This window comes from Rhinatrema bivittatum, chromosome 13, assembly GCF_901001135.1.
Source record: "Rhinatrema bivittatum chromosome 13, aRhiBiv1.1, whole genome shotgun sequence".
NCBI lineage: Eukaryota > Metazoa > Chordata > Amphibia > Gymnophiona > Rhinatrematidae > Rhinatrema > Rhinatrema bivittatum.
Window position 1 is genome coordinate 37508593 of NC_042627.1, and position 25475 is coordinate 37534067.

Here is a 25475-nt window from a genome sequence, read left to right on the forward strand (position 1 = left end):
TAAGTTTAGAATGGGATGGAAGGTGCCCGCCTTTTTTGGAACCACAAAATAAATGGGGTACCTCCCCCATCCTTGCTTGTCCAGTGGGACTGGAACTATTGCATCCAAGCTTAGTAACCTTTGTAGAGTCCCCCCTTACTGCTTTCCATTTGCCTCGAGATGAGCAGTGGTACTCTAGAAAGGCCTCCTTTACTAGGCGTGAAAATTCTAAGGCATAGCCATTTCTTACTACTGCAGAACCTACCGGTCCGAGGTAATCTTGGCCCACACCTCAGAAAAGCGGGACAATCTTCCCCCTAATAATTCCACCGAGGAGCAGATGACCCTGGCTTCATCACACGGACTTTCCTCCTCCGGTCCCCTGACCAGCGCACCATCCATGGAGGATCTGTGGGTACCCCAAAAGGACTACTGTCATCCCAAAGATTGTTTTGGTCTCTAAACTGAGGATTCATTGCCTAAACGAAATTGCCATGAATCCTGAAAATGGGAATGGGACGGAAAAACCTTTTTATTGCTCTTCTTATCCTCAGGCAATCTATTCCCTTTGGACTCCCCCAAAGACCACCAACTGATCCAAATCCTCCCCAAACAGGAGCTTCCCTTTAAAAGGAAGATTACACAGTTGGGACTTGACCCACATGTCTGCCGACCAATTGGGCAACCACAAAAGTCTGCGTGCCGCCACCACTGAGACCATGCTCCTGGCAGAAGTACACACCAAGTTATACAGCACATCTGCCACAGAAGCCACTCCAGCCTCCAGACACACTGACTGCAGAGGGCTGAATGACCCTGTTGAAGCCTGCTCTCGTGCTTTCTGAATGAAGCAGAAGTAGGTGCGCTGCATTACACTGCCACAAACCATGGCTCCATAACCCCCGATGCAATACAGAGATTGTGTCCAAAACACACGTCCAATTGAGCATGTAGCTAATAGCACTCATCACATGTAAATTCCATGTAGATGAGGCTATTAGCTAATTCCCACGATTCAAAAAATTTCACACCAATTGCAATGCAGCAAATTTTATGCTGCACTCACTGGAAAAAGAAAAATTAAAAAAAAAATCTGGGCATCCAATAGACAGGCCAGGCCGTGTATCTTGTGCTGGTGGCGGGGGAAAACAGATGCTTGTACTGAGTGTCCAGTTTCCTATACATGAAATAGATTTGCATACAACTGAGGCAGTGTGTATGCAGGTCTCTCTCATGCATATTCATTAAGGATATCCTGAGAACCCGACTGGTTTGCAGCCCTCGAGGACCGGAATTGCCCACCCCTCGTTTAGAAACTAGTTGAGTGGGAGGTGACAAAGGATAGTGGTAAACTGAGCTCACTCCGAGGAAGGCGGCATTACTAATGTGCTGCAGGGATTGATCTTTGAACTAATTCTTTTCTTTTAATTAGGCGATATTGATAGGACTAATCGGGTAAACTATATCTTTTTGCAGATACCAAAACCTGCAACAAAATAGACACAAAGGAAGATGTAGAAAACAGAAGGACAGATTAGCAAAGTTTAAGGATTGGTTTAGAGTTTAGAAGCTAAGATCTAATGCTTAAAAAAAAAATGCAGTCATGCATTTGGGCTGCAAAAACCAAAGGAAACGGTATAGTCTAGTGGGTGAAATTCTTCTAAGTACAAAACAAGAGCAGGATCTGGGGATGATCACATCTGATTATCTCAGGGTGCCCTAACAGGTGGATAAGGTGACTGCAAATGCCAGAAAGATGCTTGGGTACAGAGAGAACAGTAGTCAGTTAAAAAAAAAAAAAAAAGTGGTGATATTTCTCCCTTATAAGTCCCAGGTGAACCCTAATTTCAAATACTGTGTACAATTCTGGAGACTGCAGCTTCCAAAGGATATAAACCAGATGAAGTCATACCATAAGGTGGCTACAGAAATAGTCCGTGGTCTTCATTGTAAGAAATATGAGAACAGACTTAAAGATCTAAACATGTGTACCCTAGAGGAATGTTGGGATTACTACCTGATAATCCCCTTTTCCTTAGTGTAGACAGAGGGACTCAGTACAAATGGGATAGTATCCGCGTGCTAGCAGTTGGAGACGGATCTGACGTCAGCACGGGGGCGTATATATCCCCACAGGAAGCGTAGCTATTCAGTAATCTTCCTTGCAAAAGCTGTTATAGTGTACTGACGCACAGTTAAAAAGTGAAACAGGATTCCCCTGACCGATTGATAGTAGCTGGAGACCGCCAGCATTCCCAACCGAAAGGCGTGGACACCTGGTAGAGTGTACGCTCTCATGGAAACAGATGACATGGCTTACCTGGAATCGGTGACACCTATGTACGCAGGCAGCTGGGCGGGATGCTGAGTCCATCTGTCTACACTAAGGAAAAGGGGATTATCAGGTAGTAATCCCAACATTTCCTGGCGTGTAGCCAGATGGACTCAGTACAAATGGGATGTACAAAAGCTTTACTCCCCACCTGGGCGGGAGGCTGCCTGAGGCCCATGTAACACCGCCCTGGCAAATGCTGAGTCCTCCCTGGCCTGGACATCCAGGCGGTAGAATCTGGAAAAGGTATGGAGGGAGGACCATGTCGCCGCTTTACAGATTTCTGCAGGCGATAGCATCCTGGATTCCGCCCAGGATGCCGCTTGAGCTCGGGTAGAATGAGCCTTGACATGTGGAGGCGGGGTTTTTCCAGCCTCTACATAAGCTGCCCGGATAACTTCCTTGATCCAGCGGGCGATGGTGGGCCGAGAGGCCACTTCACCTTGTTTCTTCCCGCTGTGCAGGACGAACAGATGGTCCGTCTTTCGTAGGTCTTGTGTAAGTTCCAAATATCTGGGCAGCAATCTGCCAATGTCGAGATGGCGCAATAAACGCCCTTCTTCAGATTTCCTCAGCCCCGCCGTGGTAGGCAAGGTTATGGTCTGATTAAGATGAAACCGTGAAACCACCTTAGGTAAAAAGGAGGGAACCGTACGAAGATGGATAGCCTCTGGAGTGATCCTGAGAAATGGATCCCGGCAGGACAATGCTTGTAGCTCTGAGATGCGGTGGGCTGAACATACAGCCAGCAAGAATACCATCTTCAAAGTGAGGGAACGAAGAGACAGGCCCCGAAGGGGTCAAAAGGTGGATCCCGCAAGGAAATCCAAAACAAGGTTGAGGTTCCACAAAGGCACAGGCCACTTCAGTGGCGGACGAATATGCTTGACCCCCTGCAGGAAGCGAGAAACATCCTGGTGCTTAGCGATGGTCTTGCCAGCCCTCCTGGGACCATAACAAGACAGCGCAGCCACCTGAACTTTGATGGAGCTGAGGGAGAGACCCTTCTGAAGGCCATCCTGCAGGAAATCCAACACAATAGAGATCGTGGTTGCATGTGGATTGGTGCCATGCGAGTCGCACCAGGCTTCAAATACTCTCCAGATCCTGATGTATGTGAGGGATGTGGAAAACTTGCGAGCTCGGAGGAGGGTATCAATCACGGGCTCCGAGTAACCCCTCTTCTTCAATCTAGCCCTCTCAAGGGCCATACCGTAAGAGAGAATTGAGCCGGATCCTCGTGAAGAAAGGGACCTTGATGTAGAAGGTCCCGAAGAGGAGGCAGGGGAAGGGGCTCCCCTGCCAGTAGTCTTCTCATGTCTGCATACCAGGGTCGTCTTGGCCAGTCTGGCGCCACTAGAAGGACTAGGCCCTGGTGCCTCTGAATCTTGCGGATGACAGCGCCTATCAGAGGCCACGGAGGAAAGGCGTACAGTAGAGTCCCTGGAGGCCACGGCTGAACCAGGGCATCGATTCCGTGTGAGCACGGGTCGCGCTTGCGGCTGAAGAATCTGGGTACTTGAGCATTGGACCCGTCTGCCAGGAGATCCATGGCCGGAAACCCCCAATGATCCACAATCATCTGGAAGGCCGTGGGTGAGAGCTGCCACTCTCCCGGATTTAGGCGTTCCCTGCTGAGGAAGTCTGCTGTGGTATTGTCCTTCCCGGCGATGTGGACGGCGGAGATGTCCTGAAGATTCACCTCCGCCCAAGTCATCAGAGGGGCGATCTCCAGAGACACCTGTCGGCTTCTGGTTCCGCCCTGACGATTGAGGTATGCCACCGTGGTGGCGTTGTCGGACATCACTCTGACCGCCCTGTTCCGCAGTCTGTGGGCAAATTGAAGGCAGGCCAATCGGACAGCCCGGGCCTCTAGACGGTTGATGTTCCACGCCGCCTCTTCCCCGTTCCACCGCCCTTGTGCGGTGAGTTCTTCGCAGTGTGCGCCCCAACCGCTTAGGCTGGCATCCGTGGTGAGCACAATCCACGTGGGTGAGGACATCTTCGATCCTCTGCTCATGTGGTTGGACTGCAACCACCACCGTAACTGGGTGCGCACTCGGGCAGGTAGAGGTAGGTGCGCGGAGTAGGTCCGCAGATGGGGACTCCAGCGAGAGAGCAGGGCGTGTTGGAGAGGCCTCATATGGGCCCTCGCCCAGGGCACCACTTCCAGGGTGGATGCCATGAGACCAAGAACCTGCAGATAATCCCAGGCAGTGGGTCGACTGGCTCCCATCAAAGACCGGATATGCTGCTGAAGGTGCAACGTCCTCTTGGCGGTGAGACTGACCGTGTCTGCCCGGGTGTCGAACTGTACTCCCAGGTATTCCAGGGACTGGGAAGGCTGTAGGCAGCTCTTGCCGAGGTTGATAACCCAGCCCAGGCTTTCCAGAAAGGCTATCACTCTGTCGGTGGTCCGAAGGCTCTCCTCTCGAGACTTCGCCCTGATCAGCCAGTCGTCTAGGTAGGGATGGACCAGAATTCCTTCCCGCCTGAGCGCCGCCGCTACTACTACCACCACCTTGGTGAATGTCCGTGGCGATGTCGCCAACCCAAAGGGCAGGGCCCGAAACTGGAAATGGCGGCCTAGAACCTTGAAGCGTAGGTAGCGCTGATGATCCGGATGGATCGGGATATGCAGGTATGCCTCTGACAGGTCTAACGCCGTGAGGAATTCCCCTGGCTGTACTGCGGCCTTGATGGAGCGTAGAGTTTCCATGCGAAACCGTGGGACCCGTAAGTAGCGATTGACTGACTTGAGGTCCAGGACGGGCCGAAAGGTACCCCCTTTCTTGGGTACAATGAAATAGATGGAATAATGGCCAGAATTCACTTCCCAGGCAGGTACTGGGATGATGGCTTTCAAGGACATGAGTCTTGCCAGGGTAGCTTCCAATGCTGTCTTCTTGTGTGCGGGACACGAAGATTCCACAAACTTGTCCGGAGGGAGATGATGAAAGTCCAGATAATATCTCTCCCGGATAACGGCGAGAACCCACTGGTCCGATGTAATCTCGACCCATCTGGGGTAGAAGAGTGTCAACCTGCCCCCTATGGCTCCGTCCCCCAGATGAATCGGCGGATTCTCATTGGGAGGCGCGGCCGGGACCTGAACCCGGGCCCGCTCCCCTCCTGCGCGGCTTGGTCCGAAAGGACTGATTCCCGGCTGGAGGACGTGGTGCCTGGTAACGACCCCTGTAAGGAACGAAACGCTGGGAACTCCTGCCCCTGGAGGGCCTTGGAAAGGCGCGCTGGCCCCTTCGGAACCGATCTTCCGGCAATCTGGGCACTGGAGAGGCGCCCCATGCACTGGCCAGTTTATCAAGGTCGCTGCCAAATAGAAAGGAGCCCTTGAAGGGCAATCTGGTGAGGCGGGTTTTAGAAGGCGCATCAGCCGACCATCTTCGGATCCAGAGCTGCCTCCTGGCCGCTACGGAGGATGAAATCCCTTTAGCGGTTGTCCGTACCAGGTCAGATGCCGCATCCGTAAGGAACGAAAGAGCAGATTCCATGTCCGCCGCTGGAGCGTTGTTCCTAACCTGTGACAAACAGGCACGCGTCACCACCGTGCAGCAGGTGGCGATCCGTAAAGATAAAGCCGCCACCTCAAAGGCCTGACGCAGAATGGCGTCCAGTCGTCGATCATGCGGCTCCCTGAGGGCCGTCCCCCCTTCAACTGGAATGGTAGTGCGCTTGACCACCGCGCTAATCAAGGCGTCCACCTGAGGGCACGCCAGCAGATCCTGGATAGCCGGCGCCAATGGGTACATGCTCGTCAGAGCCCGACCCCCTTTGAAGGCAGCCGCTGGAGCCACCCATTCTAAATCAATCAGTTGTTGCGCCGCCTGTAAGAATGGAAAATGGCGGGCCGTAGGACGAAGACCTTCCAGTAGGGGGTTCTGCGCAGAAGGTATCGAAGCGCTGGGACCTGTAATATCCAATTCCGCCAGACACTGAGACACCAGGTCGGAGAGATCCTCCTTAGGGAAGAACCGCCTCATGGTTCGATATGGCTCAGTCCCTGGAGGGAGGTCCCCCTCGTCCGGGAGTTCGGACTCATCCTGCGAGACCTCCTGGTCTGACTGATCTGAGCTATCCATCGGTGGGAAGTCCCACTCGCGATAAGGTTGTGAAGGCCCAGGAACAGGATCCGCAGGAGCTGCCACCGGAGCAGCCGCCGCAGGCGCAGCCACCGCAGGAACTACAGGAACCATAGGGCCTGGATGGGCAGCCATTTGCATCTGAACAAAAGCATGAATTCCCTTAAAGAGATCCACCCAGGAAATGGAAGCAGCCTCTAAGCGCCGGGGTACAAGCTCCCCCGGGACGCCGGATTGGTCGAGACTGCCCCCTAACTCCGGGGTAGCCCCTGGGGAACTGTCCACAAATCGTGGTTGAGACAGGTCCTGGCCCGAGGGTCGCAGGGCCCCCTCACATTGGGCACACAAAGAATCTGGCTCATCCCTGCGCGTGGCCCTAAGGTGGCATGAGGAGCAGAGGCCAAGGGCTGCAATGCCCGAAGCAGGGGGCGCCGTTGCTGAAGACTCCGCAGCTTTCTGATCCATTGAACAAAAGGTGCTCACAAATAATATGCGGCAGCAATAGGCTCTCAATAGCAATAGGCTCCCAATAGCAATAGGCTCCCAATAGCAATAGGCGCTCAAGAGCAATAGGCGCTCAAGAGCAATAGGCGCTCAAGAGCAATAGGCGCGCAATAAGAAGAGGCGGCAGCAATATGCATGCAAGAGGCATTCAATACGCATTCAGCAATAAGCGGTCAGCAATATGCTCGTAATAGGCATTCAAGAAGCTTTCAGTAATAAGCGGTCAGCAATATGCTCTTAATAGGCATTCAATAAGCTTTCAGTAATAAGCGGTCAGCAATATGCCGAAACAAAGTCAAGGAGGAAAAAAGCCGCGCCTATTACGGGCGCGGAGTACCTGAGCCAGGCCCTACGAGGGCGTCCTCCACGGCGTGCCACGCCGCCGATCCTCTGCGCGTCGGAGACCCGTAGGAAGAGACGTACTCCGTACCAGGTTCGGCGCGTCCCAGCTGGAACACAGGCGGTCTCCGGCTGCGGGGGAAGGGATCACCTCACCACCGCAATTTGAGGAAATGCACCCGCTACCTCGTCCACGCCGGGACCGAGGGCCTCGTATACCTCACGCGGACTGCGTCCGGGGACTGTGTCACTGCCGCGCTTCAGCAGGACAGAGGACTTTCCCACCGGGGGAGCACGTTAATCACCCCGGGAGCTCGCTGGGGGAGGAACCCGTGGGTATCTACCGCAGGAGCGCGGGGCTCTAAGTCGAAGAGACAGGAAAAACGAATCTAGAATGAGAAGAAAAGAGAAAAATTAAAGTAGTCTTGGAAAGCACGCTCAACTAGCATGCAGGCACTCCAAACTGCTTTGGAGACGGAAATTACTGAATAGCTACGCTTCCTGTGGGGATATATACGCCCCCGTGCTGACGTCAGATCCGTCTCCAACTGCTAGCACGCGGATACTATCCCATTTGTACTGAGTCCATCTGGCTACACGCCAGGAAAAGATGGGATAGGGAAGATCTAATTAAGATATTTAAATACCTCCAAGTTATCAATGCACATACAGTAGGCCTCTTTCAATGGAAAGGAGAGCCTGGAACAAGAGGTCATGGGATAAAGGTCAAAAGGGGTAGACTCAGGAGTTATCTAAGGAAATATTTCTTTACAGAGGGTGGTAGATGTATGGAATAGCCTTGGTGGAGACAAGTACAATATCTGAATTCAAGAATGCATGGTATATAGCACAGGTGATCTCCAAGGACGTGGTAGGGATTATAGATCTGAAAGCTGTGGTCTTTCTGCAATCGTGTTTTTGTTTCTAAAAAGTCTGCTGCTCCATCTATGAAAACTGTTGGATCATTGACACCCCTAATATGGTGCTAGCCAGCTTTGGAAAGACATTTTGGAATGGCTCCCATAGGATAAACAGGAACACTTCTTGGATCTGGAAAGTCACCTCTAAAATGGAATCTGTCTTGTCCTTTTGAGGCACCTTTATTTGTAAAACAAGGACTTGCATCATCTGCCTTCTGGTCTTCTCTTCTTTTTGTGTCAAAGGATATCTTCTCCACAGATACTAGCGATTCCTCTCTGGAGAGTTACTAGTTGTGAGTTCCCTGGAAAAGATGAACTAAGAGACCTATTCCTCTCCAGTTTATATTTTGTGAGTGAAGGAGACTTTGGAGCTGGAGAATTTTTATTTATTTTATTAAGACAGATTTGCCTTGAAATAACATTAGATAGATTGAAAATCTGACCCTATTAATCCCCTGGGTCTCATCTGCTACTGCTCACTACCTCCTGCACTTTGGCATCCAGTGATCTTTTCCTCCCTCTTTGAATTTGCCCTTTCACAGAGCAAACATATTGATCTGGCAAAATGGGATACATCTCTTCCACACAATTAAAGAAGGGGCGACACCTAGCTTGTTCTTGAACTCAGATTTTTTGTATGAAGAAACATTGAATTCTTGACAAACCAAATGCTGTTACCCCTGTAACTGGTAAAACACACCTTGGCACTGGATACATACTTCTTCCTGTCTCCAGCTTGTTTCTGTTTCCTCAGCATAGTGACCATAGATGACTCAGATCATGTTATTTCAGATTTCAAGCCTCAATTTGTGTCCTGGTTGCACTATCACCCAGTCCCAAAAGCACAGAATATTCAAGAGATGAAAGTCGCTAACATCCATCTTTGGGCCCAACCTGAAATATCATGACTTCCTTTTAAAAAGCCAATGTGGTCCTGCCCCTGTCAGAAAGGCTCACTGTGTGATCCCCATGGCTTTTCAGACATGCCTCGAACCCACCAGCCCACCCACATGCAGCATGAAGTCCTGCAGCGTAAGGATTCTGTTTCTGCATACCGGCAGACTGGTACAAAGATTGATGGTAGGTGAGCAGCTAAGAGATTCTGGAAGGAAGGAGGTATTAGGAGAACTCTTTGTAATATGAACAGAACTGGTCTGCTGAACCATAAAATGGTGCTATACTCTACACACTACAGACAACAAAATGCAGAACATTCACATGCTTATTACCTACCTTACACAAAAATAATGTATTAACACACAAATCCTACCTGTTTTTGTTGGGAATGATGCCTCTCTCTACTTCTTTGTGATTCCTGCCAATTCTGATAGCCAGCCACGATCCCAGTTTCCCATTATACAGCGTATCCACAACACGGAATATCTCGCCTTTATTGAAGCTTAATCCATAAGGAGATTCCTTTTCATATTCAAAATGAGTCCTAATGTAGAAGGAATCTCCAACATCTGACTCAACAATACGACGATAAACTGGAACAAAATCATAATGAAGAATGTATCATCTCAGTCTGTAAATACTTGCATGAGAAAGGATATTTCTCAGAGGACAAGCAGGCTATTTAGTCCTTACAGATAGGTATATGGGGTGACTTGATCCATCAGAGCCCTGGTCTGTGCGATGACTGCATAGGCTTTCTAGAACTTTCTTCATGCTTTGAACATGACTTGTTGCAGTCATCTTAGCATCACAGCTATCACACAGGGCCTCTTTCGGTTTCACTTTATCCATGGAGCCTAATGGTCGCATTTTTCATAGTGAGTACTTTTTTGTAAATTTGCCTCTAGACCACATTTCTTTTCCACACAGTTTCACTCAGTTCAGCATCTCTCCAACCTATTTAAACTTTTAAATATATTTTTTGTTAAATTACAACTTAACAGTTTGTGCAGCCGCATAACATATTATCAGTGCATCCAGTGGCAACAGTCAAGATTTTATATAAAATAGTTTCATTTAATTTTGCAGCAGCTTTTTTTAACCCGATATCCCTAAAGGTTCCAGCCAGTGACTTCACAAGGTGGCCCAGGTGCAAATGTACCATGTCTATCATGAATCCTCATGACAGATATATGCTTTACCTGGAGGCCAACCACGACATCTTGGGATGCTTTATGCATCCAGAGGCCACCAGTCCTACATAGAGATCATTAAAAATCTCTTTGGGACAGGTAAATCCATGCCATCTGCATTACCGCATGAACATTGAAGGGCCCAGAAGTTGCACTGGATGCTAACTATCATTGAGGAAATATTGCATTTTGAGGTTGAGCATTGAAAGAAGCCATGGAGATGGGTCATTGTCTAGCTCCACCTGTCAGAGAAGGAAAGGATTCTGCTTTATCTGCATCAACACCGAAGGAAACTAATGCAGAGCATCAAGCAAACGCAAGGATCTCAGTCGGTGTACAATGTAGAAAGCAGAGAGTTACTGGCAGCAGTCATGGGTCTTCCCAATCATCCCCACAGAAAGGGTCGCTCACTCGCCACAAAATCTGGGGGATTGCAACAGCTTCCAAGGGCCAGGTCACAGCCACCAATATGTCTCAGGTGAGCCAAGAAGATGCGACTTCACCTCCTGCTTCCCAGGTCATTTTATCATCAGCAATCTTCAAAGAGGAACTGAACAGAAAGCCTCAGGAGGTGGCTGAACTCCACTTGTCTCGTATTAGTGCATCAGCATCAAGAGAATAGAATGATGCAAAAAAAAAAAAAAAAAAAAGGATGATCAGCCAATTGTAAACATTCTTGGAATACTCATTAATTTCCAGTGCATTGGAAGAGGAAGCTTCCCAGAGGCATTGATTTATCTCGGGGTCTAGAGCCTCTTAGCCAACTGAGTGCTTCTCAGGGCTCTTGGCTACCGACAGGTATGGGGGCTCAGGCTACCTCTTCAGCCAATAGATGGGAACTGGAGGCTGAGCATTCAGGAGTATGAATATGGATTTGAGGATTACTCTGATCAGGAAAAAAAACAGGTCTCCCCCTTAAACCCTTCTCTCCTCCATGGGAAAGAAGAAAGTCCCTCTACTTCATTAACTATTAAATGAATAACTAAGGATATTCCTTTTCAGTTAAAGAGAAAGCACCCAGAGCAAAAATGTTGGTCATCCTCCAGTTCCTCAATTCCCTGAAGCATTTCATGGCATGTCAAGTATGTAAGATGATAAAGTGGGAGGAACCCCCCCCCCCCCCCCCCCCCAACACCAAGCAGTACCCCCTGATAACAGGAAGATTCTCTGCACTCTGTTCAGAAGGCTCCAGAATTTGACAACCAGCTTCATCATTCTGTTATTGTTGAATCAGCTCTAAAGATAATCAAGTAGTCCTTGGTGCCTCCTGGGAAAGACTCCTGCACACTAGACACTCTTGGAAGAAATAATTTCAGAATGCTGTGCTCACTTCCTACATAGCATCCTACCAGCTTTTCATGGGCCAATATTTGCATAATGTTCTGCAAGAGCTCAAGAATTTATCCTAATTTCTCCCTCAAAAGTCAGACAATCTGTCACTAGTAGACAAGGATAGGAAGTGTGAAAAATACTTGGTTAGATCAGCCTATGATGTTCTGAGACAGCATCGAGAGCCTGTCATAGGAACTGGTTCCCCTAAACTCATGCTTGCAGACTTTAGACCTATAGTCAGATAGGCAGAACAGGCTTGCTGACATGCCTTGCAAGGGAGAGGATCTCTTTGGAAATAAAATCAAGGAAGCAAGGGCTCAAACTGAAGACAAATGATTCAGACACACTACAGTCGCTTTGTTCCCACCCTTCACATCGCTAGGAGGTATTTCAGCAGATGCCAAGGAGACACTTCTATCCTCCAATGAGGTTTTATCCTCCGTCCCCTCGCTCCCAACAGGGGCATTGTTCTTGTCCAAGAAAATAGGAGGGCTCCTAAGCTACAGTCAGCTTCCCAATCAAAACCTGGGATGAGGTTTTGAGTGGCTCAAGGAAAACATGGCCAATGTTACAGTGTGCAGTTTAGAAAGCCTGCTTGGAGGGGGAAGGCTAAGGCTTTACATAAACCATTGATTCCATAAACCATGTCCTTTGGTTCTAATGTATTATTCTCTGCACTATTTATTTTAATTAAGATTTATATTGCCTTTTTTTTATTTATTTTTTATTTTTTGTTTAAAAGTTGAAACTAGTTAGTTGGTTCGCTCATTCTTATTAGATCAAGTTCTGATTTGTTCCATGTAAACTGCCACACGGCAGTAGTTATTACCGTTTAACTGTGAACCGGAGTGATATGTATTGTATACAGGAACTCCCGGTATATAAAATCCATAAATAAATAAATAAATAAATAAATTCAATATAACTTCGAACAGTTGGGTACCACATATAGTGAAAAATTGATACAGGCATCTCCTAAGCATAACAGAAAGAAATACAAATTTGCTATCTAGTTAGACAATGTGCGATTAACTATGACAATCCCAGGACTGTTTAGGTCAAAAGAAACAAAAATATGGGTGGAATTTGTAAGGGCTTCAGTTTGGTTCAGGTAGAAGGTTAAGGCTCTTTTGCAGTTCAGACTAAGTCTTGCTCAGCACTGTAGGTATGCTGAAGAAGGATGATCGTCTGGTTAAGATGGAAGTCTGATACAACTTTAAGCAGGAACTTGGGATGTGTGTACAGAGCCATCCTACTGAATAATTTGTTATAAAGTGAAGTCACTAGGGCTTGGAACTCATTTGACTGCATGCTGAAGTAACCACCCCTAAAAGTATGATCTCTCAGGTCAAATACTTCAGTTCAAAGGAGTCCAGTGGCTCAAAGGGAGCTTTCACCAGCTGGTTAGTACCACACTGAGGTCACAGTGGTTGCACTGGATGCTAACTATCATCAAGTCACAGTGGGAGACATGGCTGGCTTCAATAAAAGCGAGCCCTGGATAATCTTGACAGCTAAAGTCTGTATAGAAAGGTTTACTATCTGCATGGTGGTGATAGGATTCACCTCAAGGCAATTGATACTTAGACTTGAGGCCAGATTCTGAGAGATGTAGAAGATATTCAATCTTTTTTTCTGTGGAGCAGCAGAAAGGATCTAGGGTCTTTCCCTCATACCAGAAAGCAAACCATCTGTTTGAAGCTATAAGGCCTCCTGATGGAATCTTTCTTAGAAACCAGAAAAACATGAGAGATGACTTTAGGTAGATTAAGGAAATCAAATTCTACACTGTCAACATCCAGGCTGTGAGGGCTAGGACCTGATGCTGGGATTTGAGTAATGCTCCTGGTTCTGTAGGATGTGTTGAGGAATTCCCCAACCAAATTGGATAACCTGACTCTGCCAATAGAGGCTATGTAATTCATAGTCCCTTGTATCTCCTGAGTTTAGGAGAGTTTCAGCCTTTTGAAAAATAGGATACATGTACAGAAGGCACCTTTCCCAAAATAGGGAGAAGGCACCATTTTATTTGGAAGAAAAGCTTTTGCCTAAGTTGTATCTGGCAGAGCTCCTGTGAATTTCAATTGGGATGACAGGCTCAAGTTGAATTTGGGTAATTTTATGATGAATCATAGCAACTCCAACACCTGGCTGGTTTTGCTCATTGGATTTCTTTGCACCTTCCTGAGAAGTGCTCTTGACCAGCCAGATATCCAGATAGGGGAAGTACATGCATCCCCGGTTTATGAAGTTGTGTTACAACCATTGTTGGCTGTTTTGTAAATGCTTAGGGTGATGTTAAACAGAAGGGCAGTATGCAATATTCAAGTTGTATCTCAAATAATGGAAAAAACTTCCTGTAACTTCAATTATCTCTGTGTTTGCATGTATCCTTGAAATCCAGGGAACATAGCCAGTCTCCTTTTTGAAGGAAAAGAATTAAATTGCTCAGGGAAACATCTTGAACTTCTCACTCATGAGGACTTTATTCAAGACCATTAGATCTAGGATGGGACGAAGTAATCCTCTTTTCTTTGGGAATAAAATCATTGCCCTCTTTCCATTGGAGGAACAAGATTGGCAGTTTTGGTTGCCAAGAGGGAGGAGAGTTCCTTGAGTAGTAGATTTTGATGCGGAGGTATAGCTATAGCCTCTTGGTAGACAATTTGGTGGGACTTCCAATAAGAACATAAGAATTTGCCAAACTGGGTCAGACCAAGGATCCAACAAGCCCAGCATCCTGTTTCCAAAAGTGGCCAATCCAGTTTACAAGTACCTGGCAAGTACCCAAACATTAAGCAGATCCCATGTTACTAATGCCAGTAATGGCAGTGGCTATTCCCTAAGTCATTTTGATTAATAGCAGTTAATGGACTTCTCTTCCTTATCCAAACCTTTTTTTAAACCCAGCTACACTAACTGCACTACCCATATCCTCTGACAACAAATTCCAGAGCTTAATTGTGTATTGAATGAAAAAATAATTCTCTGATTTGTTTTAAATGTACTACTTGCTAACTTCATGGAGTGCCCCCTAGTCCTTCTATTACTCAAAAGAGTAAATAACTGATTCACTTTTACCCATTTCTAGACCTCCCATGATTTTATAGACCTCTATTATATCACCCCTTCATCCGTTTCTTCTCCAAGCTGAACAGCCCTAATCCTCTAGCCTTTTCTCACAGGGGAGCCATTCCATCCCCTTTATCATTTTGTTCACCTTTCTCTGTATCTTTTCCAGTACAACGATATCTTTTTTGAGATGTGGTGACCAGAATTGTACACAGTACTCAAGGTGCGGTCTCACCATGGAGCGATACAGAGGCATCATGACATTTTTCGTTTTATTCACTATTATCTTCCTAATAATTCTTAACAGTCCGTTTGCTTTTTTAATTGCTGTAGCACACTGAGCCAACATTTCAATGTTTTATCTACTATGACACCTAGATCTTTTTCTGGGTGGTAGCTCCTAACATGGAACCTAACATCGTGTAACTACAGCATGGGTTATTTTTCCCTATATTCTATCACCTTGCACTTATCCACATTAAATTTTATCTGCCATTTCGATGCTCAATCTTCCAGTCTCACAAGGTCCTCCTGCAATTTATCACAATCCGCTTGTGATTTAACAATTTTGAATAATTTTGCATCATCTGCAAATATGATTACCTCGTCATATTCCTTTCCAGATCATTTATAAATATACTAGCCGTTAGGCCCGTTAAAACAGGCGAGATTCCATCGGTCAGACCGGCACGGTTAGAGCCGCTCTGTTCTCCACAACTTCCCTTTTCCTTCCATCCTCTCTCACCTCATCTGCAACCCCTTCCCTCTCCCAGCCCTCCTCCACTCATTTTTCTCTTCTCCAGAACTTCTTACCCTTCCCACTTGTTCAGTCATATCCTCTTCCCTTCCCCTTCTCCCCAGCCCTCCTCCACTCCCTTTTTCTCTACTCCACTTTACCCTTCCCACTTATATCCTCTTCCTTCCATCCCTTCTCATCTTCCCTTTCCTTCCCCTCCCACCTCAACCCCTTCCCTCTCCCTCAGCCCTCCTCCACTCCCTTTTTCTGTATTCCACAACTTTACCCTCCCCACTTACATGCTCTTCCTTCCCCTCCCACCTCCTCCACAACCCCATCCCTCTCCCTCAGCCCTCCTCCACTCCCTCTTCTTCTCTATGGCCCGCCTGACACTTAGATACCGCCACTGCTGCTCCATGAGAGGTCTCCGGGGGGGGGGGGGGGGGGGGTGTCTCTCTCGTGCGCGCCTCTCCACAGGGCTCGTTGCTGGCCCACCCGACGCTCAGTAATGAGGCATGCGCGAGAGAGAGACTCCCGGCAACCTCCTGTGCTGTCGCCGCTGCTCCTCGCCATTTCCAAGACAGCCGTCCGCTGGGCTCCCCTCTGACAGACGTGCTCTCTACTGTGCATTTGCGGCACGTCGATCCAAGCCCATTTATGTGGTAGATTGAAAAGCACTGGTCCAAGTACAAATCCCTGAGGCACTCCACTGTTTACTCTTTTCCACTGAGAAAACGGACCATTTAATCCTACTCTGTTTCTTGTCTTTTAACCAGTTTGTAATCCACGAAAGGACATCACCTCCTATCCCATTACTTTTTAGTTTTCTTAGAAGCCTCTCTTGATGGACTTTGTGAAACGCCTTCTGAAAATCCAAATATACTATATGTCCCGGTTCACCTTCTGAAAATCCAAATACACTACATCTACCGGTTCACATTTGATCACTCTTCTCTTGTTCTGAAACATGTTCCAACATTGAGGGCCTGCTACAAAAAATGCCCTTTCACTAGTTTCATCCAGCCAAGTCTGACAGATAGATGGTTCTTCTAAGAATGTACCTGACAGACCTTAAAGTCCTGAAGGGACCTCACAGAACCTACCTGCCCCCCCCCCCCCCTTTTAGGAGTTGGCTTCAATTTTTAAAGCTATATATTGAACTGAGGAGGCTCCATGTGAAGGCCATGACTCAATACTACTTGCACATGCTAAGAAGAGCATGTTGAAAGCTCTAGATAGCTATGCAATTATCGCACTGACCAAAGCTTTGTCAGATGATGTCATCCCACTTACCTACCTGTGAGGACTGATATCCTGCTGTCTTCAGGAGAACATCTGAAACAGGTAAGCAATTTTTGTTTTGTTTTAATTTAATACACGTTAATATACTTAATATTTTAATGCACAAGTGCTGCAAAATACATGCCACATAGAAAAGTCATTCTATATATAGTTTGAAAGTAAATTTAAATATTTTTGCATGCAATTAGAAAGTACTCTAGCACCAATTAAATCTTCTTAAGAACCAAATGAAAGCCTGACGTGAATATGAGCAAATGATTTAAAGTGTTTCTCATGCTGTGGATGGTCTTCTAGAAGGAAATGAAAATGTTGGTCCTTTAAAGATGTTTTAAAAGCCTCACAATTTTCACCATCTCTTTGAAGCTCCTAGTAGTCTCTCTAGCAGGTTTGTTTCCAACACTATAGTATAAACATGATGCCCATGGTAAAATCTACCCTGGTGTATTAGGGGATAAAGAAAGTCAGAGAGCATTAGAAAAGAAAATTATTACTTACCTGCTAATTTTCGTTCCTGTAGTACCATGGATCAGTCCAGACCGTGGGTTATGTCCCCATTCCAGCAGATGGAGTCAGCCAAAGCTTTGAGGGGGCGTCACCATAAGTACTACTACCCCCTCTGCAGGAGTTCAGTATCGAGTATATCAAAGCCCGAGTAAACAAACAAACCCCCGTATTGGATCAAGTTTAAAGTGAACGGCAACAAACAGCCGCACACCCAAAGAATGAACTGTAACCCTCCCACCAACGGGTAGGAGGACATGAATACAGCACGCCAACCCCAAGAGGGACTGCGAAATACAGTAAGAACTGAGAAATCGTGAAAAACAGGAATGATCACTATCGCCCCATAGAAGACAGCTGAGCAGGATTACAACCCAGAAGTGGTGGGCGTCTGGACTGATCCATGGTACTACAGGAACGAAAATTAGCAGGTAAGTAATAATTTTCTTTTCCCTGTACGTACCTGGATCAGTCCAGACCGTGGGATGTACCCAAGCTTCCCTAAACCGGGTGGGGTCCTGCGAGGCCTGCTCGGAGAACCTGCTCGCCAAAATGCCCAGAGACAGAAGAGGCGAGGTGTAGACGATAGTGCCTTGAGAACGTATGTAACGACTTCCAGGTGGCCGCACGACAGATTTCCTGTGGGGAGACCGAGCGAGTCTCCGCCCAGGAAGCCGCCTGCGAACGCGTAGAATGCGCCCCGATGCCGGGCGGGGGAGTCCGCCCCGCCCCAGCGTAAGGAGCGGCAATGCTGGCTTTCAGCCATCGGGCCACGGTCGTCTTTGAGGCCTGGGAACCCTTCCGAGGACCGGGCCAAAGTACGAAGAGATGGTCGGAAGTCCGGAACTCATTCGTATCCTCCAGATAGATACGCAGAGCACGCTTGACATCCAGAAGTCGGAGAGCCCTTGGTTCAGACGACGAGAAAGACGGCAGTTCCACCGTCTGATTCACATGGAACGCAGACACCGCCTTCGGAAGGAAGGAGGGAACAGTGCGGAGCGAAACTCCGGAGTCAGAGAAGCGGAGATAGGGTTCTCTACGCGACAGGGCCTGCAGTTCCGAGATGCGTCGAGCGGAGCAAATGGCCACCAGAAACACTGTCTTGAGAGTGAGGTCCTTAATCGTCGCATTGCGCAATGGTTCGAACGGAGGTTCCGACAGAGCGGAGCACGAGGTTAAGACTCCAAGCGGGACAAGGTTCCCGGACCGGAGGTCGCAAGTGCTTGACACCCTTGAGGAAACGCATAATATCCAGGTGCGACCCAAGGGCGGCCACCTGAACTCGCAGTGAATTATAGGCGAGCCCCTTGTCTACCCCCGCTTGTAGAAACTGAAGGATCTGAGGAACCGAAGCCTTTGTGGGTCTCGTGTTCTGGTCGGTGCACCACAGTTCGAAAACCTTCCAGACCCGAACGTAGGTCGCCGACGTCGAAGTCTTCTTGGAACGCAAGAGCGTTGACACTCCCGCCTCCTGGTAACCTCGACAGCGGAGACGTTGCCTCTCAAAAGCCAGGCCGCAAGACAGAGGAGTTCTGCCTGGTCGAAAAATACCGGGCCCTGATGCAGGAGGCGAGGGAGATGTCCCAGGCGGATGGGGCCGTCGATCACCAGTTGGAGAAGGTCCGCAAACCAGGGTCTCCGTGGCCATTCTGGTGCGACGAAGAGCACGAGTCCCCGATGAGCTTCTATTCTGCGGAGTAGTCTTCCCACCAGAGGCCATGGCGGGAACGCATAGAGAAGAAGATGGTCCGGCCACGGGAGCACCAGAGCATCCACACCCTCTGCTCCTCGCTCACTTCGACGACTGAGGAAACGGGGAGCCTTTGCGTTTTGCGCGGACGCCATTAGATCCCTGTGGGGAGTTCCCCACCGGCGAACAAGCAGCTGCATCGCCTCGTCGGAGAGGGACCATTCCCCGGGGCGCTGGCGACTGAGGAAATCCGCCTGGACGTTGTCCACGCCCGCGATGCGCGAGGCCGCCAGACGGACCAGATGTCGTTCCGCCCACTGCATCAGCATGGCTGCTTCGAGCGCGACCTGTGGACTGCGAGTGCCGCCCTGCCGGTTGATGTAGGCCACCGTGGTCGCGTTGTCCGATAGGACCCGAACCTCCCGATTCCGTGTAGGCCTCCGTCAGGTCCAAGGAGGCTAGGAACTCCCCTCGATGCACCGCCGCCACCACCGAGCGCAGCGTTTCCATCCGAAACCGAACCACCCGGAGGGATTTGTTGACTTCCTTCAAGTCCAGGATGGGCCGGTAGGAGTCATCCTTCTTGGGTACCACGAAGTAGATGGAATAAGGGCCCAAGCCCACCTCTCTGGAGGGCACGGGCGCAATGGCGCCAATCACCCGAAGCCTGTCCAGTGTCAACTGCACCTCCCTTCGCTTGGAGGCCGATCCGCAGGGGGAGAAAATGAACCGTCCCTTTGGAGCGCGGACAAATTCCAACGCGTAGCCATTTTCTATGGTGTCCAAGCCCCACTGGTCCGAGGTGATCCGCGCCCACTCCTGGTAGAAGAATGCCAGCCGTCCCCCAAACCGGGGGACGGTGGAGTGGGCGAGCCGAACATCATTGGGAGGACTTGGGAGAGGGTTGTCCCGTTCCCGAGGCGGGACGCACAGGCCTACACCCGCGAAAGGAGCGGGACCAGGGCTGTGACCTGGGGGCAGAGGGCCTGAAGACCGCCGGTCTGTAGTTCCTATAGCGCCGTTGCGCCCTGGATCTGGTGCGGGAGGACGAAAACGCCCTGGAGGTCCGGTACCTGTCCTCCGGCAGGCAATGAACTGCGCTTTCCCCCAGTGACTTGATCTGGTCCAAATCCTCTCCGAACAGGAACTTACCCCTGGATGGCATGGAACCCAGGCTCGACTTGGAAGTGTCCGCCGCCCAGTTGCGCAGCCATAGGAGGTGACGCGCCGCCACTACCGAGACCATGTCTCGGGCCAGGACCCGAAGCAGGTCATAGAAGCAGGTCATAGGAGGCGTCAGCCCCGTACGCCACCGCAGTTTCCAGCCCATCCGCTTGGGCGGCCTCCTCAGCCGGCAGAACCCGAGAGGGGAGAAGTTGTTGCCCCCAGAGAAGGCGCGCCCTCTGAGCCAGCGAGCTGCACATCACCGCCCGCATCCCCAGCGCGGAGACCTGGAAGACCCGCTGGAGGAAGACTTCCAACTTGCGATCCTGCGTATCCCGGAAGGCCGCGCCACCCATCACTGGTATGGTCATCCTCTTCGTGACCGCCAACACCGCGGAGTCCACTTTCGGAACCTTGATGAGATCCAGGAAATCCTCTGGTAGCGGATACAGCTTCTCCATGGCCCGACTGACCTTAAGGGAAGCCTCCGGGGCGTCCCAAGCTGCAGGAAGGAATCATGGCTGGGAAAACGCCCGAGCCCTCGGCCGGAGGGCTGCCAGCACCGGATCTCCCTTCTTGGCCGACGAGACGACGGCGGGCGCTACTGGAGCGGGCGGGTCCGGCAGCGGATCGAGATCCAGCTCCTGGATAATGAGTGGAATAAGTTCGTCCAGCTCTTCCCCCTGGAAGAGACGCAGCGTGTGCGGATCGTCCCCCTCTGAGGTGGAATCCCCTTGGCCCCCTTCTCCCAGGTCCGGCCCAGGATCCAGGTGCGGGCGGGAGGCAGGGTGGCCCCCACACCCGCCGGAACGGGGGGGGCCTGAGAGGGAGGCGAGAGCCGCGGGACCTTGGCTGGAGACGGTGCTGCGGGAGCGACAAGGCCCTGCAAATACGCAGTGTGCAGTAACCGTACAAAGTCCGGGGAGAATCCCAGCCTACTCGAGGAAGCCCCGGTGGGGGGAACCCCGTGGGACCCCGGCCCGTCAGGCTGTTGTCCGGCAGCAAATTCGGTGGAGAGCCCTCGGGGGAGTCCCTGTCATCCAGCGCTGCCTGAGTCCCCTCAGGGCGCTGGGCATGTAAAATGGCCGCCGTTCCCGCCAGTAATGGGGGAGGGGCCGGCCCGCGCCGCCCGGGCATGCCTGTCAAAAACGAAAAATTCGCTAAGGGACTGCGACGGGCCCTTCCCCCCGGGGAGGCACCAAGCACAGATCCCCTCACGAGCAATCCGCGATCCCGGCTCACCGCAGGTCGAGCAACGTGCTGACCGCGGCATCGTGAGCACTGCTGACAACGGAGGAGACAGGCAAAATAAACGAAAAGCCTCGGGGGGGGCCGAGAAGGAAAAACGCCGGCGCGGGGGGGCCCGAGCGGCCTGCACTGCCCGCCGATGAAGAACGGCGCCGCGGGGGGGGCCCGAGCGGCCTGCACTGCCCGCCGATGAAGAACGATGCCGCGGGGGGGCCCGAGCGGCCTGCACTGCCCGCTGATGAACGGTGCCGCGGGGGGGCCCTCCTGGCCTCACAACCCGCCAACGAAGATCTCCCCGCTCACCTCCGCAGCCCACGAGGAACCGGCAAAATGGCTGCTGGTGAGTGAGAAAAACGCGGCGAAGCCGAAGCAGCCACGAGCAAAATCAGCTGTAAAGAAAAAAACACAGAAGAATGCACTTACCCCGGTTCACAAGGTACAGCTCGCACCAAGAGAGAGAGGAAGGAAGAGACAACGCAAAGGGAAGTCACGCCGTCCCAAATTGAACCCTTTTTAACTTTTTTTTTTTTTTTTTTTTTTTTTTTTTAAAGTAAAACAAACTTTGGAGGAATCCCTGTCCTCCCGCGCTGCCTGAGTCCCCTCAGGGCGCAGGGGATGCAATATGGCCGCCGTTCCCGCCAGGGATGGGGGAGGGGCCGGCCCGCACCGCCCGGGCAAGCCTGCCAAAAAGGAAAAATCGTCCCGGGACCGCGACGTGCCTTCCCCCCCGGGGAGGCACCGAGCGCAGATCCCCTCGCGCGAAATGCGCGATCCCGGATCGCCGCAGGCCGAACAACGCAACGGCCGCGGCATCGGGAGCGCTGGCGAAAACGGAGCAGGCAGGCAAAAAAAAAAAAAAATCAGAAAGCCTCGGGGGGGCCGAGAGAAGAAACGCTGGTGCGGGGGGGCCCGATCGGCCTGCACTGCCCGCCGGCTGAAAAACGGCGCCGCGGGGGGGCCTTCCTGGCCTCACAACCCGCCGAAGAAGAGCTCCCTACTCCCTGCTGCAGGCCACGAGGCCGCGGGGGGGCCTTCCTGGCCTCACAACCCGCCGAAGAAGAGCTCCCTGCTCCCTGCTGCAGCCCACGAGGAGCCGGCAAGATGGCCGCGGGAGAGGGAGAAAACGCTGGGAGGCCGGTTCCACCGGCCGCCGCGTCCAAATAAGCTGCAAAAGAAAAATACAGCAAAAACCAATACAACTTACCCCGGTGGACAACAACAGCCTAGTCGCCGGGAAAGGAGAGAGAGAGACAGAGAGACAGCACCAAAAGGAAGCCACGCCTCTCCAATTAAACCAATTAACTTTTTTTTTTTTTTTTTTTAAAGAACAAACTTGATCCAAAACAACTAAATATAATAGACAGAGAAGAAAAACCCAATCAAGGGAACAATGGTTACAGGTAATCGGGAGCAAGCCCAGATTCCCCTACTCGCATCTGCTGGAGTCAGAAGATACTGGACTCCTGCAGAGGGGGTAGTAGTACTTATGGTGACGCCCCCTCAAAGCTTTGGCTGACTCCATCTGCTGGAATGGGGACATAACCCACGGTCTGGACTGATCCAGGTACGTACAGGGAACTAGGCTTCACTTACATTGTTACAATTTTGTTTTCTAGTTAGTCAATTTAGGACCAACAGACAATTTAAGTAGTAAACTAACAATGGATGAGAAATGCCATCTTCGATATGTGATTTTTTATCATCAAGCAAATGAAAAAGTAAAAACCGTATTTGTTTATTATCATTCAGGTTTCCAATATTTTATGAAACTCACCATCTTTCTTTTTCTGGGCTAAAATCGTTACCTCTTCTCCCTTAGGAAGATCAAGCAGAAAAAGAACAGCTTCTTCTCTGATGATGTTTGTGAAATCCACATTGTTCACCTATTTCAATAGAACAATTATTTATATACCCAAGAAACATGGACATGAATGGTTTTAGCATAAAACTTTAAACGTGTTCTGAGCACTACTTTAAAGAAAGTAATTGATTACTACATGAGCTCTTCTCTCTTCAAATAAATGATCTAAAGAAAAATTGTAAAGATTCTCTAATAAAAGGTAGAAGTGATAAGTCATCAGAATAAATAGATAAAGTGTTCCTGCATGCTCAGTTAGGAACTACTCCTGTAGCTCAGGGATATAATATGCTGTCCAGAATCAAAAAGCTGAAAAATTGAAATCACAAATGCTCATGTTTAGAGAAAAACTATGGCATTGCAGAGTGCTGCAGTAAGTATAGAATGGTATATATTCCAAATATAGACTTTGTACCAAACCTTTTTCTCTCTCTATATATATATAGATATATAAAAGTTTCTAAATGCACTGGGACTACAAAAATACATACATTGCCTTGAAATGCGACTATACATTTACATGGAGATTTCAAATAAAATAAGGCACTTAAAAAGTAGGACCCGAGATTTTAATTGGAGAAATTGTTTCCTCCTAACCAGTCTCCCTAGAGACATCAGGAAAAACCTAAATTCTTTGTCCACAAAAGAGATTCCCTATACTTGAAATGTTGACGAAAGAACACACCTTTATCACTAGTCAAGGCAAAAGAAAATTAAAATGTGTATTTATCATTACTTTTACAAACTTACTGCTCATTTGTACGAAAAGAGCTTAGCATATGATGAATATGCATGCCTTACCCTGAGGATCTGATCTCCTTCATCTAATCCTTCTTTAGCTGCCGGACTATCTTCTAGAACTCCAGCTACAAATATGCCTACATCGTTGCCACCAGCCAAGCGCAACCCCACACTGTCCCCTTTTCTGAATTTCACCAGCTTCATGCTTGGCCTGCAAACATATTAAACATTTTCTTTGATTAGTTACCTTTCACAATCAGACATTTAACATTAATATAAATCAGAAATTCTAGCAGCATTGTTAATAAAAATGATCTACTATATTGAATAAATAATGTTTACAAATACTATTATGAGAAGCTAAAGCTATCTGGGCCACAAACTGTCTTCCATTTAACTAATCTTAAATTGGTTTAGACTGTAAGCCCTCTAGAGACAGGGAAATTATCTATTGTACCTGAATCTAATTTTCCATGAGCTACCAATGAAAAGGTATGAGCTAAATCTAAATATTTTCTCTCTCTGAATGTGGTTTATTATCTACATTTCCTGCATAACTAACTTTAAATGCAGACTCTGAAGGAATGTGTATAGGAAAATTGGTTCTTACCTGCTAATTTTCATTCCTGGGATACCACAGATCAGTCTAGATGCATAGGTTTTTCATCCCTAACAGCAGTCAGAGTCAGCCTTACCAATACTGTCCTAAAGATATTGAGGGACTGCAGGTAGCACACTATGTCCTGTACCCAAGTCAAGATGAGACAACACCTGAAGCTCTGAAAGCCTGAACAAATGGCCACTAGAAAGACTTTCAGTTTAAGGTCCTTTAGAAATTCCTTCCTCAATGGCTCAAAAGGAAGAACACAGAATATGCAACACCATATTAAGGTTCCATAAGGGGAACACACACTTCAGAGGATGCCAATGCTATAACCCTCTGAGAAAAATGGACCATATCCACATGTAGGTAGGATATCCACATGTAGGTAGGATGCACCAGGGTTACCCTGGTGCATCCTACCTCGAAAACAGCCCAGAACTGCCACTTGAACTCTTAAGGGTGAATTTTCAAAGGCCCGATGCACATGAGCGGGGTTTACGCGCGTGGCTGGGCTTTGTGCACACCGCGAGCATTTTAAAACAGACCAAGCCACGCACGTAAACCATGCTGCGTGCACAAATGCCGGGCCTCTCCATGGGGGAGGGCCAGGACAGCGCCATTGTACGCTGTCCCAGGGAAACATGTACCGGCAGCCAGCTGGTGCTCGTAACTTACTTCTGCTCATCAGAGCAGCTAAGTTACAACATTAAAAAAAAGGGTTAGTTAGGATAAATTTAGGGGTCTGGATGAAGAGGGGAAATGGAAGAAAGGTTAGGCTGGGGGTAGGGAAGTTCCCTCCCACTCCGCTCCTTTCAATCCTGAGCATCCTTAAGAGCAGCTGATCCTATCACCGGAATGGTGGTCTTTTTGGACACTGCCAATACCGAAGCATCCATCTTGGGAAGCTTCAGGAGCTCCAATGCAACCTCAGACAGAGCTTTGACATCGCTCTTTCCACTT

The 25475-nt window shown here is 49.2% G+C and overlaps 1 protein-coding gene across 3 annotated transcripts in view; it reads right to left on the reverse strand.

The window, feature by feature from the left end:
• Nucleotides 1-25475, reverse strand: part of TJP1 (tight junction protein 1) — a 486574-nt gene that overhangs the window by 211034 nt on the left and 250065 nt on the right. For all 3 annotated transcript variants that reach the window (XM_029575150.1, XM_029575149.1, XM_029575148.1), the window contains exons 11-13: nucleotides 23972-24122; nucleotides 23087-23195; nucleotides 9445-9664 (exon numbers count right to left, since the gene is read on the reverse strand). In XM_029575150.1, the coding sequence (XP_029431010.1) occupies nucleotides 9445-9664; nucleotides 23087-23195; nucleotides 23972-24122 (480 nt within the window). The remainder of the gene's footprint in view (nucleotides 1-9444; nucleotides 9665-23086; nucleotides 23196-23971; nucleotides 24123-25475) is intronic.